The sequence below is a fragment of the Leptodactylus fuscus genome, chromosome 4 (genome assembly GCF_031893055.1).
Source record: "Leptodactylus fuscus isolate aLepFus1 chromosome 4, aLepFus1.hap2, whole genome shotgun sequence".
NCBI classification, from domain to species: Eukaryota; Metazoa; Chordata; class Amphibia; order Anura; family Leptodactylidae; genus Leptodactylus; species Leptodactylus fuscus.
The window spans coordinates 16,577,316-16,593,520 of NC_134268.1; the positions used below are offsets into that span (position 1 = coordinate 16,577,316).

The window sequence follows — 16,205 nt, forward strand, 5'->3', positions numbered from 1 at the left end:
GTAGCGACCTTTCATTGAATGTATGGCCCGCGGAAGCGTGGCCGGTGGCCGGCAGCCTGCACACGTTCATGTGCAACGGGCCTAAATGACAATAAATCTGGTGAGGCCAATGTCCGCACCCCTGGCACGTGCTCACCACGTAAACTTGATAAACGGAAAAATGGCACAAAATTTATGATGTGTACAAAGGGGTGTGGCTTAAAGGAGTCGAACGTTGCTCCGATTATATTAACATTGAGGGAAGAGATTGAGACTTGAGACTGTAAAGGAAAAAATCTGTCTCTGTTACCCGTACACCTTGACCTGCCCCCCCGAGGGGGTGACGAAACATGCGGAGAGGAAAGTGCGACTTGTAGGACTTTTCTCTCCGCATGTTTCGTGTGGAAATAGAGCGGAGACCGCACGGACCTCATTATAGTCTATGGGGGTCCGTAACACCGTTTTCATTTGGGGGGGTCCCCAAGTGTAAACCCGAATGCAGATGTGCACCGGGCCTAAACTTTCTGTTAAAAGATTTTGGCTGCTGATGGATTTAGATCACAGAGGATTATCTAGACCGGATACAATTGTAACAAACCCTCAGCTCTGCTATTAGATATTATAGTTATATGAAACTTGGGGCAGGGATCAGCCGCAATGCCAGCGGCGGCGGTTCAGTTTCGGCTGCTGCGACTCCGATCTGCAGTTGTTTTCATTAGCAAATCCCCCCCTCCAGAATAACAGAGGAGTGAGTGGCCACGTGCCATGTGTGTGATCTCACAGTAACCAGACCTCACCTCTGAATAATTCAGACCTGCTCGCTCAAGTGCAAGAATAACACAAGCCGATGATTTCTGGGGGGTGTATTTTTATATTTAGCTTCCAGATTGCTGCCCCTCACACGAGTGCTCGGGAGCCCCGGGGAAGGGTCAGCACAATGTCTGTTTACAGAAGGGCGGCTCATCTACACAAACTGCGAGGCTCTAGAAATAACTTTGGGAATGAAACTGTTCTCTGTGTCGGAAAGAAAAGTGAAAAAATTCCAGGGACGTGCACCATGATAGGAACAAAATTATAATGCCCCCCATTCCCACTTTACAGGCCGATATATCTATACATACAGATGGTCAACAACCTCACAGACCAACACAGGGAAACTAGGAGGCGGAGTCTGGCACGGGAATGCTCCTCCTCCAACACGCCCCCGAGGAAAAGTCACAAATGCAAAAACCATAGAAATGGAAAACTGGTGGGGCCATAAAGTTCTTAAAAGGGCACTTGGGTAGTTTATAACAGTAACTCAATAGCTTATTACCATGGCACAGATACCAGGTTTGCACAATGTACATTATCTCCAGTGCAGATGTGAACTTGGCCTTAATTTGAACACCATATGGCAGTATTATTCAGAAACTATATTGCACTGTATAGTGGTATTCCTTGGGTAATATTTAACAGTACTAGCATTTGTCCGCGACTTCGTCCGCGTGTAGTTATTGGCGCCGTTCCGCCGGCGCCTGCGCTGTGGTACATTTGTGTGTAGGCACACAAACCCACCGCCAGGTCGAGACCTTTCCCCCACCCCCCCAAATTCCTGTCCCGTGTGCCTCCCTTTTCCCCCGCCCCCAGCCCCACACTCCTCTGCCGCGGCCACCTCTCCCGCACACCCCTGTGCGGCCCCCCTCAAACTACTCTCCCTCGCAGTGCCGGGGGCACCTATGGCCCCCCCCCAAACCACTGTCCCATGCCCACCTCCTCACCCCCCTGCGCCATCTCTGAACTCCTCTCCTCCGCCCCCCTGCCATGTGGAACCAGTGCACCCCCGGCCTATGAAGACCCACCTCCCGCATAACCCCCCCCCCCCTGCAGCACGCGGCACCAGGCGGGCACCAGAGCCCAACAGTTTCCGCATGGTACTCACCGAGCCAGCACACCCGATAGACGTGGCATGGCCCGCACAGCGAGGCTGCATGGTTGTGTCTTGGCGGTGCTGCAAGTAGCCGCCATGTTCTTCGGATTGCACACTGTCTCTTGGGCCGCCCACATAGTGCTGCGAACCTATAGGCCGCCAGCCAAAGGATCTTGGATCTTCAAGTCATCTTGGGTCTTCAAGCGTAGCCAGCGCATTTGTTCGGCGGCCGTGGTTGGGAATTCCGTGGTTTTAGCCTTATCGCAAGTAGCCTATGTTTCCTTCCAGGTGACCGTCTAGGTATGTATGCAATTTCAGGGCAATCCGTATTGCCGTTTTGGCGTGATTGAGGAACAAACATCCAAACACACAAACATCCAAACTTTTTAGGATTAGTAGGATTACTATGTCGCACTGCCTAGTGGTGCACAGTGCAATACCTAAATCCCCCTGTGGTGGCGCTGCAGGACAATTGAACACTTACCACTAAGTTTCTTCCCAGGTTACAGTTGAGCACTGTCTGTTCAAGAAGCCAAAGTGGAAAATCCCTTTAAGAAAACAAACTTAGAAATAAGGAGTATGTGAAACAAGGGAATGTTTCCGGCCACAGGGCAGAGCGCCAATGTATCCGCTTCGTCCTATATACAGCATCAATTTCTTTTACACCCGACCTTCGTTACAGTGGCAGAGAGGTAGGGAATAAATCATCGGACGTTAATGTATTCTTCCTGGGCGGAGGAGCGGCGGTCTGGCAGCCCCCGTATAATTTACTATCGCAGGTATTTCCATCCAGTTAATCAATGCTTTAATTATCACCGTTCCAGATAATTAATCTGCTCAGTCCAGTAAGTACAGCAACAAATTATGTGGTCAGTACAGGAGCCCAGATGAAGGACTTAAAGGGATCTTCTGGCCAATAACATTGACAGCTTATCCTTAGAGTATGCCATTAAAGGAGACCACCACTGATCGAACACATCCGGGTCCTGTGTCCCCTGTTTGCATTTGCGCATGCGCGCTACCATTTTATTCATAGACTATGTGAACTGATGAAGATGGCTGAACGTTGTACTCTGCCGGGGACATAACGAAAGGCTCTGATGCAAAAGCTCATTTTATCTTACGACTGACATTCTCCTTTCCTTCTCTATCTGGGCCCAGTTTCCATGAAGATTTGTTCACAATATGACTGCGCATACGCTCCCCATCATTCCGGGCCCCTGTCTGTAATTCTGCCACAGCTTCCCTCCACAGAATCCTTCCTTGACCAGCTCTTAGGTAATTTTCTCCTTTCTGACAGTGGAAGGCTCTGTATCATAAATCTTCTCCCTCCAGTGCACCAGAAGCCAAGGAGGATATAATTATGATGCACAGACTGCCAGGCATCAAAGGAAATCAGAAATCAGACTAACCATCCCTAGTATGGTGAGGGGGACCTGTGGGCCCCCCTAGCTTTCAGGCCCGGTTCCAGGTAATGCAACCCCTATAGTTACATCAATGTGCTCTATTAACCCCAAGGTGTCCCATATGAACTTGGCCGCTTGTTAATTCATTGCTCCATTCCAGACAAGGGACCCCAATTTTTGTCATTAGTGGGACCCCAAAGATCAGACACAGGATAGGTCATAAGTTGTGATTCTACGATGACCCCTGCAAGCTGTTAATGGAATCCTTAAACACAGTCCAACCAGTAGACAGAAGGGGCTGCAGTACACAACTGCTACAATCTACAGCTACATGCACTGTATACAGCTCCTGGCTCTGTACACTATAATGGGGGTTGCAGGGAGCTACAACTTTATTCCCATGCACTTCGATATGAGCAGAGCTGCTTCCGGTTATATACCTTTCCTAAGGCAAATCAGTTGATCTGTGCAGGGTCTGGATGTCGGACCCCCACCGAACTGATTCTGTGGATAGGTCATCAGTATCCATTACCCATGGGACTCGGACAACTGCTTTAACCCTGTCTACGTGTATCCTGGGAAACACCCAGAGTAACTTTAATTGAGTAGTAATTCTGAGTATCACAAGAATGTGTCACCTGATAAAAACCAGTCCCATGGTATGAGCAGCTTGAAGGGATCATAAACTTGCACAATGCACGAGGCACTACATTCACTCCTACTATGATGGACATTTTTATGTCTTAAAGCCCAAGATTCTTATCTTCAAGTTCACGTTCAAAAACAATGAGGTCCTTCTAGAAATGCCTGGGGAAAAGACAAATAAAATATTTAATTGTAGACTTCATGCATACCATGAACATAGAAACCATTACAACGTGTTTCCCATAGAGGTATCTGAAGTATACAGAAATGTAAAGTATTCATAGGTAAGGCATTGTAAAAACGCCAAATGCAAACATCTCCTGCGCAATATGTGAGCGGAACAGAAGGTGACAGGATCTCCACTCATGGAAGTTACATTGCATTAACCAACAGGGGGTGACAATGAGCATGTAAAACTCTGAGAGAATTGCAGAAAGAAAGTGAAAAAGAATATAAGTACAATAACTACTATAATACTGCCGCTATGTATAATAAATACTATAACAAAGCCCCTATGTGATAGAAAGTAACTTAACATACTGTAATATAATTACTACAATACTGCTCCTCTGTACAAGAATATAACTACTATAATACTGCTCCTATGTACAAGAATATAACTACTATAATACTACTCCTATGTACAAGAATATAACTCCTATAATACTACTCCTATGTACAAGAATATAACTACTATAATACTACCTCCTATGTACAAGAATATAACTACTATAATACTACTCCTATGTACAAGAATATAACTACTATAATACCACCTCCTATGTACAAGAATATAACTACTATAATACTACTCCTATGTACAAGAATATAACTACTATAATACTACCTCCTATGTACAAGAATATAACTACTATAATACTGCTCCTATGTACAAGAATATAACTACTATAATACTGCTCCTATGTACAAGAATATAACTACTATAATACTGCTCCTATGTACAAGAATATAACTACTATAATACTACTCCTATGTACAAGAATATAACTACTATAATACTGCCTCCTATGTAGAAGAATATAACTACTATAATACTGCTCCTATGTACAAGAATATAACTACTATAATACTACCTCCTATGTACAAGAATATAACTACTATAATACTACCTCCTATATACAAGAATATAACTACTATAATACTACTCCTATGTACAAGAATATAACTACTATAATACTACTCCTATATAAAAGAATATAACTACTATAATACTGCCCCTATGTACAAGAATATAACTACTATAATACTGCTCCTATGTACAAGAATATAACTACTATAATACTGCTCCTATGTACAAGAATATAACTACTATATACTACCTCCTATGTACAAATATATAACTACTATAATACTACTCCTATGTACAAGAATATAACTACTATAATACTACTCCTATGTACAAGAATATAACTACTATAATACTGCTCCTATGTACAAGAATATAACTACTATAATACTGCTCCTATGTACAAGAATATAACTACTATAATACTACTCCTATGTACAAGAATATAACTACTATAATACTACTCCTATGTACAAGAATATAACTACTATAATACTGCTCCTATGTACAAGAATATAACTACTATAATACTGCTCCTATGTACAAGAATATAACTACTATAATACTGCTCCTATGTACAAGAATATAACTACTATAATACTACTCCTATGTACAAGAATATAACTACTATAATACTACTCCTATGTACAAGAATATAACTACTATAATACTACTCCTATGTACAAGAATATAACTACTATAATACTGCTCCTATGTACAAGAATATAACTACTATAATACTACTCCTATGTACAAGAATATAACTACTATAATACTACTCCTATGTACAAGAATATAACTACTATAATACTACTCCTATGTACAAGAATATAACTACTATAATACTACTCCTATGTACAAGAATATAACTACTATAATACTGCTCCTATGTACAAGAATATAACTACTATAATACTGCTCCTATGTACAAGAATATAACTACTATAATACTACCTCCTATGTACAAGAATATAACTACTATAATACTACTCCTATGTACAAGAATATAACTACTATAATACTACCTCTTATGTACACGTGCACTCCCCTGTTCTGTATACGCTGCTGACACTGTATGTAGCGGTGACATGTGAGTGTGTTGGAGTTGTCAGTCTTATCTATGATATAACCGCGCTGCTTGTTATTCCGCCATTCCTATTAGATCTCATGAGTCATTCTTTTTGCTTTCTCAGCCATGTAAACTCCAGTAATAACAAGTAAATTGCTGCCATTTGGATCTATTGTGTCATAAGCTTTTCTCTTGTTTCCGTCACAGGTAATTTTGCGGCGGTGACAGCTGAGACATGCGATCTTCAGCCTCCAGGCTCTCCAGTTTTTCATCCAGGGACTCATTATGGACTCGGTAGGTGACCTGGTATTGCCCAGATCCAGCAATGACTCATTATCTGTTTCGGGCCTAATTCCTCTAATCCCAGGACCTTGTGTGTGTATACGGTCTTACTTATAGGGGAATCGCTGGGGTCGTTCCTCTCTTACTCGGCTTAATCGCTCTCACGTGCCATCAGTATTACATTGTCATTATATTTGAGTCATTTATAGTCACATTGTTAGAATAGAATATGAATGAAACACAATGGGAAGAAATGCGGCATGGCGGTATAATGGCATCATTCAAGATGGAAGGGGCTGAGGAGGCATGTGCACCAGGTGCACAGGGGAGGGGGACTAAAGGTACTCTGCTTTTAGTGACATCAAGTTCTAGGGCCTATGCACAGACAGTATTATGGACTACATGTGCCGCCATATGGTGCTTTCGGAAACTAATCTTACATAGGAGAATCCAGGACAGGGATTGGAATATGGCTAAGGTATCAAGATTACTCATCGCTCATTACTGATTATCAAGTTTGATATAACATTGATATCAAGTTTTTGCGTTTAGATATATCTTGCAGCAAACACACGGATCCCATTATAGTCTATGGGGATCTGCATGCTTTTACTGCACAGGGCTTGCAATTACGTTTGGTATTTTGTTTGGGGTGTGGGGGGTGCCGATGTGAACGCAGATGTGAATCAACCCTGAGAAAGTTTAGATGTTTGTCATTCAATCAAAAACGGCTGAACGGATTTGGATAAAATTTGGCGTAGATAGTTTGTAACCTCGATTAACACACAGGCTACTATTTATCCCGGTCAATGACATGGCTTCACGACTGTTATGAATTTATGTTCACATACTATATTACACTGCTCCTGCAGCAGGCTGATAAAGCCAGGTCTGTTATCTCTCTATGTAAACACACAGATAACACTGAGTCCATTCTGTACATGCATCTGCATATTATCTGATCTGCTCCAGGCAGTGCTGACACACTGGATGGGAAAACACCTTTAATCCAAATTGGCAGGTTAAACATGCCGGGAAAAAGAAAGTCTAGTTTGTCGCAAAATTCTAAAACAACGACAGTTATGAAGGAAGCCAGAAGTCACAAACTTCTCCTCAAGCGGAGCCAACAACATGCTCATTATATGGCGTCCCAGAGAGCTGCTGAGATGTCGGAACAATCACGGGCACGGCACAAGGAACAAGTTCAGCAGCAGGACAGATGAGAGCTGCCAAAACACCGAAGCAGGCAGCAATTTGCTGAATATAGGCGATCATTGATGCCAACGACACGCAGACGGAGTCACGGGCAGAGGCTTAGTAGTGTGCTACATTAGGCAAGGAGGGCCACTAACAAACTACTTGAGGCTTCAGCCACACACTGACTCCACTTCCTGCTAACACCTTATATAACCTCCTCCTATATTTTCTAAGACAGAGCCATCTAGTGGTAACAGTTAATATTGCAGTATAAATCCTATGCATACTATGCAAGCATTTTTGGTGCAGCAGGACAGTCCACTCTCTTGAGACACAGAACTTCTGTACGGCCGCCTATCACAAGATGTTAGACAAGGTGAGCCTTGTGGTGACTATGACAACAGTGGCCGTAACTGGAGTTCAGTGGCCAACCCTGGGGGCACTGGAGCTAGGGGTAGGGGTACATAATGGCTTTGTAGCTTGAGCCCTGTGAGTCTGTGACCCCTTTACTAATGTAAGTGCATGGATTTGCATCGCAAGTCCGAGAGTACTGCAGCTTTTAGTAGCAAAAAAATCCAACATCGCTCAATCTTTTGTCAAAGAACCGCAGTGCGACTCCATTCACTTATATTTGCGAAGAAATCTATGGACAACGCGGTGATCTTTGGTCGTGCGACAAAAGTCGCCACATAGTCTTAGTCTGTGCGCTCTGCACAACCAAGCGAATTCACCTTACTATTGCAAACGCATGTACATTTCCTACCACTAGTGAGACCAGGTTTGCTGGAATCACCGGGAATTTTATCCAATAGATACAACTGTAGCAAACTCTGTGCTGTGAGAAGTATGAAATCTGTACAGGATTTTCACCGTAGTATTCAGTAATGTCTTGAGCTCCCCCTAGTGGTGACTGCAGCTACCCAGTATATTATCACTGGACTCTAAGGCTATGCAGAGGATTTGGAGCTCTGTATCATAACAACAAAGCTCAGCGCAGAGGAGTAGACCTAAAATGACCTGGTGTTAGTAGGTAGACTTTTCCTTTAAGCGTGGCTCTGGCCAGGACACTCAACTCGTCCGCTTATTCTTCATCCCTGAGTCAATCTTTAGATTTTATTCAATTGTAAACTACTAAATAGATATTTCTGGAGCAACAAATTGATGCCGGAATCGATAGCCCCATTTAGAGCCATTATTGCTGGCCCTCGAGATGTAGCAAGGCTCTAATATTGAGATGCTTACATTACGGCACGCCGCTCGTATACTACGCGCTTTATAAGTACTTAGCCGGAGCGGTCTCGGGAGGCGCAGCCTGATCGCTGGTGTTATGTTCACAAAAGAGATCTCGTTTAGCTCAGAACACACAAGTGATTCAACAGATGACTGCGAGGCAACGCAGCGTTCCAGCGGGACTGCAGGCAGCCAGGAGGAGCAGACCCTTCCCTAATTAATCCTCCTTTTATCTCCCCACTCACTAATTATTTATCAGCTCTCTCTGCTGCCTAGGTACGAGCCGCATCCTACAGAGCCGTGCATCAAGGCATAGACGGTGACAGTCCTGGGATCTGATAAACCAAAGAAATCTTAAAATCTGGGAATAGTTTCCAGCATTTTTTACATCTGCCAATAGGTGGCGCTCCCCCCATTCTGACGCAGTTGGAATTTTTTTTCTAGCCCCCATCGTTCCTGAGCAATCCTCTTTCAAAAAATGCTAATTAGGCTAGCTACTTTTAAGTGGGCGGTCCTGAGCTGGAGCGGATAGTCTGGGACACGCCCACCTGAGTTGTTTAATGGACCTTGAAACTAACAGCTTTGCTTGCTCAGGAATGGTGGGGGCTAGAGGAGAAATTCCAGCTGCGCCAGAATCAGTGGAGTTTCGGTTGAGTCTAGAATGAAGTGGCATGCCTCCTATAGGTGGCGCTGACTGGGATACATTGTAGGATACGGTGATACGTTATAGGATATTGTGATATATTGTAGGATACGGTGATACATTGTAGGTTATGGTGATATATTATAGGATGCAGTGATACAATATCTGATATGGTGATCCATTGTAGGTTACGGTGATACATTGTAGGATATGGGGATATATTATAGGATATTGTGATACATTGTTGGATACGGTGATGCATTATAGGATACGGTGATACATTGTAGGATATGGTGATACATTGTAGGATATGGCGATACATTACAGGATACGGTGATACATTGTAGGTTACGGTGATACATTGTAGGATACAGGGATATATTATAGGATACGGTGATATATTGTAGGATACGTCGATACATTATAGGATATTGTGATGCATTGTAGATACGGTGATATATAGTATATATATATATATATTGTAGATACGGTAAGATATTGTGATACATTATAGCAGGGGTCTCAAACTCGCGGGCCTAGGGACGCCGGATCTGCGTTGAATACATTGCGAGATGATTATATCCACTAGCGGCTAGTGGATATAATCATCTCGCAATGTATTCAACGCGGATCCGGCGTCCCTAGCGTGACTAGCCACTACGTTCCGGCTAGTGGACATATAGGCGCGATGTGATGACGTCACATCATCACATCGCGCCTACAGGTCTATTAGTGAAACTGCAAAGCGCGGCGGGGGAGCGTTGGATAGTGAGTATAAGTGTTTTTTTTGTGTGTTAAAGAGGACCTTTCACCATTTTGCCCACAGGCAGTTCTATATACTGCTGGAACGCTGACAGTGCGCTGAGTTCAGCGCACTGTCGGCTTTCCCGATCTGGGCCCGGTGTGAAGAGCTTACGGTCCCGGTACCGTAGCTCTTCTATGGTCAGAAGGGCGTTTCTGACACTCAGTCAGAGACGTCCTTCTTCACAGCACAACCAATCGCGCTGTACTGTGAGAGCCGGGAGGAACGCCCCCTCCCTCTGCTCGCAGTACTCGACCATAGACGAGCATTATCAGGGAGGGAGGGGGGAGTTCAGCGCGAGTGTCAGGAACGCCCTTCTGACCATAGAAGAGCTACGGTACCGGACCGTAAGCTCTTCACACCGGGCCCACATCGGGAAAGCCGACAGTGCGCTGAACTCAGCGCACTGTCAGCTTTCCGGCAGTATATAAAACTGCCTGTGGGCAAAATGGTGAAAGGTCCTCTTTAAACATTGAGGTGGAATGAAGGAGCTCATGACACTGGGGGCAGACGAAGGGAGGGGGGAGAACGGCATGACACTGGGGCAGAGATGGAGGGACATGAATCTGGGGGCAGAGATGGGGGACATGAATCTGGGGGGAGAGATGGGGGGACATGAATCTGGGGGCAGAGATGGGGGACATGAATCTGGGGGCAGAGATGGGGGACATGAATCTGGGGGGAGAGATGGGGGGACATGAATCTGGGGGAAGAGATGGGGGACATGAATCTGGGGGCAGATGAAGGGTGTATATGTAACTGGGGGAAAGATGGAGGGGGGCATATAGTTTACGGGTGACTGTAGGAGGATTATACAGTGTGGGGGCACATGAAAAATGAATGGGCGGAGTCAACATAAAAGTGGGTGGAGCTAAATTTGCCGCGGTGTGGCCCGCCGATTGGCTGGGATCTTGCTCTGCGGCCAATATGCTGAGTTGAGTTTGAGACCCCTGCATTATAGGATATTGTGATACATTATAGGATACGGTGATACATTGTAGGATACTGTGATACATTATAGGATATGGTGATACATTGTAGGATACGGTGATACATTGTAGGATACTGTGATACATTATAGGATATGGTGATACATTATAGGATATGGTGATACATTGTAGGATACGGTGATACATTGTAGGATACTGTGACACATTATAGGATATTGTGATACATTATAGGATACGGTGATACATTGTAGGATACTGTGATACATTATAGGATATGGTGATACATTGTAGGATACGGTGATACATTGTAGGATACTGTGATACATTATAGGATACTGTGATACATTATAGGATATGGTGATACATTATAGGATATGGTGATACATTGTAGGATACTGTGATACATTATAGGATACTGTGATACATTATAGGATATGGTGATACATTATAGGATATGGTGATACATTGTAGGATACGGTGATACATTATAGGATACTGTGATACATTATAGGATATGGTGATACATTATAGGATATGGTGATACATTGTAGGATACGGTGATACATTATAGGATACTGTGATACATTATAGGATACTGTGATACATTATAGGATATGGTGATACATTATAGGATATGGTGATACATTGTAGGATACTGTGATACATTATAGGATACTGTGATACATTATAGGATATGGTGATACATTATAGGATATGGTGATACATTGTAGGATACGGTGATACATTATAGGATACGGTGATACATTATAGGATACGGTGATACATTGTAGGATACGGTGATACATTGTAGGATACGGTGATACATTATAGGATATGGTGATACATTGTAGGATACGGTGATACATTATAGGATACTGTGATACATTATAGGATATGGTGATACATTGTAGGATATGGTGATACATTGTAGGATACTGTGATACATTATAGGATATGGTGATACATTGTAGGATACGGTGATACATTGTAGGTTATGGGGATACATTGTTGGATACGGTGATACATTATAGGATACGGTGATACATTATAGGATACTGTGATACATTGTAGGATACTGTGATACATTATAGGATATGGTGATACATTGTAGGATACTGTGATACATTATAGGATATGGTGATACATTGTTGGATACGGTGATACATTATAGGATACGGTGATACATTGTAGGTTATGGGGATACGTTGTAGGATATTGTGATACATTATAGGATATTGTCATACATTGTAGGATACGGTGATACATTATAGGATACGGGGATACATTGTAGGATATGGTGATAAATTGTAGGATACGGTGATACGTTATAGGATATTGTGATACATTGTAGGATACGGGATATATTATAGGATACGGTGATATATTATAGGATACAGGGATACATTATAGGATACAGGGATACATTATCGGATATTGTGATACATTGTAGGATACGGGATATATTATAGGATATGGTGATACATTATAGGTTACGGTGATACATTATAGGATACGGGGATACATTATAGGATACGGGGATACATTATCGGATATTGTGATACATTGTAGGACGTGATCAGGTCAGCTCTGGAGATTTGTGGATTTGTGCTGCAAGTGTTTTTGGCTCTTATTCACATATTGGCCGACAAAGCTTTTAGTAATATAGATCTGCACAAAATGATGTAAAACAAGTGTGATCTGCATTTTTACTGCAATGTGGAGGGTTTCTCATTCCCAGAGACTGAACGAGCAGATTTATCCAGGACTCCAACATCATCAGAAATGCAGAAAAGGCACCAACGTGTCCTCAGATCACTCGGATCTGACTTTGGTCCTCGGAGCTTTTTCACATTAAAACTGCTCTAAAATAATGTTCAGACCTGGCAGATTCCAATTACAATTTACAGTACAAGGGGATGAGATTTGTAGAATCCTATTCACATGTGGTGGATAAATCTACATTAGCACATCAGCAGAGGCTCATTCTTGTGCAGAGAAGCCAATGTTTTTCAGGGGAGTCTGACCTCTGAGACCCCGGAGATCCCAAGAACCAAGGCTGGCTATACACAGTAGATAACTGCCCGCCCCATATACATGCACACTTGGCTCCACATGTGTTCCCAATAGGGAGACCCCAGATTCACCATATCTTAGCTTATCTTCCTTGACAGTAAAAGGATTGGGCATATTGAGATCCAACATGTCTGACCCTTCTGTTACCCATCTGGGAGAGTTGAGACGTCCCCATACACATTGGGATCCAGTGGGATCAGCTGAACTTTATCTATTGGGTAGGGCTATCCCTCCGACTTCCTCTCATCCACCTGCTGCGCAAGGATGAGCCCCAATGATTCTGAAGATGGTAACCCTGGGCCCCCACTGACCAGGAGCCGGTGACCGATCCGTATTACTGGCTGACAACAAAGACCAAACGGACGGCCCAACTTGTTCCAGTTGCCCCAGGTGTCCGCGCTTGCAGGACTTTTCTCTACGCCGATTTCGAGCGGAAACCCGACAGATCCCATTATAGTCTATGGGGTCCGCGAGAATCGACGGGTAATCGTTTTTTTTTTTAAGTCGATAGGGTTTCTGTTTTTTGAGTCACCAAGTGGACCCGAAGAATGGAAACCCGAACACTAGTGTGAACATAACATTACTGGCATCAATAGAAGAGGTAAAAGCCGAAAACGAGAGCGAGCTATGGTAGGTAATAGGGAGGCGCCCAGATTACTGTCCAGATAACGCCACAGGAAACCTCACAGATCACAGCCAAGACATAAGACGAGAGCGAGACAGCGGGAGAATATTAGGGGTTATATATGGTGGATGTATAGAATAAGCCTAATACAGTCAGTATAAAGTACAATGTCTAATAGTCAGTATACAGTATAATACAATTAGTATACAGTACAATATGTCTGATACAGTCAGTATACGGTACAATATGTCTGATACAGTCAGTATACGGTACAATAGGTCTAATACAGTCAGTATACAGTACAATGACTGATACAGTCAGTATACGGTACAATAAGTCTGATACAGTCAGTATACAGTACAATGTCTAATAGTCAGTATACAGTATAATACAATTAGTATACAGTACAATATGTCTGATACAGTCAGTATACGGTACAATATGTCTGATACAGTCAGTATACGGTACAATATGTCTGATACAGTCAGTATACAGTACAATATGTCTAATACAGTCAGTATACAGTACAATATGTCTAATACAGTCAGTATACAGTACAATATGTCTGATACAGTCAGTATACAGTACAATGTCTGATGCAGTCAGTATACAGTACAATGTCTGATACAGTCAGTATACAGTACAATGTCTGATACAGTCAGTATACAGTACAATATGTCTGATACAGTCAGTATACAGTACAATAAGTCTGATACAGTCAGTATACAGTGCAATAAGTCTGATACAGTCAGTATACAGTACAATGTCTGATACAGTCAGTATACAGTACAATGTCTGATACAGTCAGTATACAGTACAATAAGTCTGATACAATCAGTATACAGTACAATATGTCTAATACAGTCAGTATACGGTACAATATGTCTAATAGTCAGTATACAGTATAATACAGTCAGTATACAGTACAATATGTCTAATACAGTCAGTATACAGTATAATACAGTCAGTATACAGTACAATATGTCTAATACAGTCAGTATACAGTATAATACAGTCAGTATACAGTACAATATGTCTAATACAGTCAGTATACAGTATAATACAGTCAGTATACAGTATAATACAGTCAGTATACAGTACAATATGTCTAATACAGTCAGTATACAGTATAATACAGTCAGTATACAGTACAATATGTCTAATACAGTCAGTATACAGTACAATAAGTCTGATATGAGTATGCAGTATAACGCGTATAATACAACCAGATTACAGAACAATAGATCTCTGCATTTGCACTTCTGTAACAGTCAGTTGTCTGTACCTGACTCTACATGTATGTATTCAGCATACATGTTATACGTGTGGCCTTATATGTAGTGACAGTGCACGTTATGTTGTGAGCATACTTGTATGTTGTGTGTACTTGTATATGATACTAAGTGTGGTTAGGTATTTGTGAATTCAGAGACATGGCTATAAGGTGTACAGAGGAGCCGTCATGTCAGCCTTCATCCCCAATATCCTCCGCCACATAAGAAAACATCAGCCCGGTCCATGGCACTTGATAGATCAGGGGAGTCGTAGACTTTGTTTTTGGGTCCAGGAGCGTCATGTATGTACTAAGTATTGTATACGTGTGTCTTAGCTGGGCAATCTGTGTCTCATTTAATTCCTATGTGGCGGTATTATTTGAACACAATATGTGGGGGTCAAGGCTGTGGACTTGGTAGCCCAACTCCTGACTCCTAAATGACTCTCAATGACTCACCGATTAAAAGTAAATCTGTAACAAACAATCCATCTAATTATATCGTATCAATAATTGCGTCATTAAAAAGCATTTTATTTTGAAGTCAGAGTCGATAACTTTGTTTCAACTCCAACTGTACCCAGAATTCTTTCCAATGCGGTGTGGCGGCATTCTTTGGAGCGCATTGTGGCGGTACTATATTGAATGTTGTGTAATGGTTTCAATTGAGCAGTATGGCAGTATTATTTAAACACTTTGTGACGATATTAATTCGCCCTGGCCCGTTGCTGACTTACTGTACAAATATAGACTATTGCCAAGTGCTGCCTGACATGGAGCGGCGGTCGGGCCGCCATTACTGGTATCTACTTCTTTGGTGTTTGTGCAGGAAGCAGCTGGCTCTCGGAAAGTTTAGGTTTCAATTAACACAAGAAGACACGAAGAAAACACAACAGGAAATGATGAGTCAGTAAATTCATCATATGACATTACATCCAGCTTGTTTACTCCGAATAGAGGCGATCCGATGTGCGCCATGCGGAGGGCAGGCTGGAAGTGACACATTGCAGGACGGGGATGGGGAATGCAGTTGTT

The 16,205-nt window shown here is 42.6% G+C and overlaps 1 protein-coding gene across 2 annotated transcripts in view; it reads left to right on the forward strand.

The window, feature by feature from the left end:
* The window catches only part of ASAP1 (ArfGAP with SH3 domain, ankyrin repeat and PH domain 1), a 162,348-nt gene that overhangs the window by 12,611 nt on the left and 133,532 nt on the right, over positions 1-16,205 (forward strand). For both annotated transcript variants that reach the window (XM_075270089.1, XM_075270093.1), the window contains exon 2: positions 6,303-6,389. In XM_075270089.1, coding sequence (XP_075126190.1) covers positions 6,331-6,389 — 59 coding nt within the window. In that variant the 5' untranslated portion in view covers positions 6,303-6,330. The remainder of the gene's footprint in view (positions 1-6,302; positions 6,390-16,205) is intronic.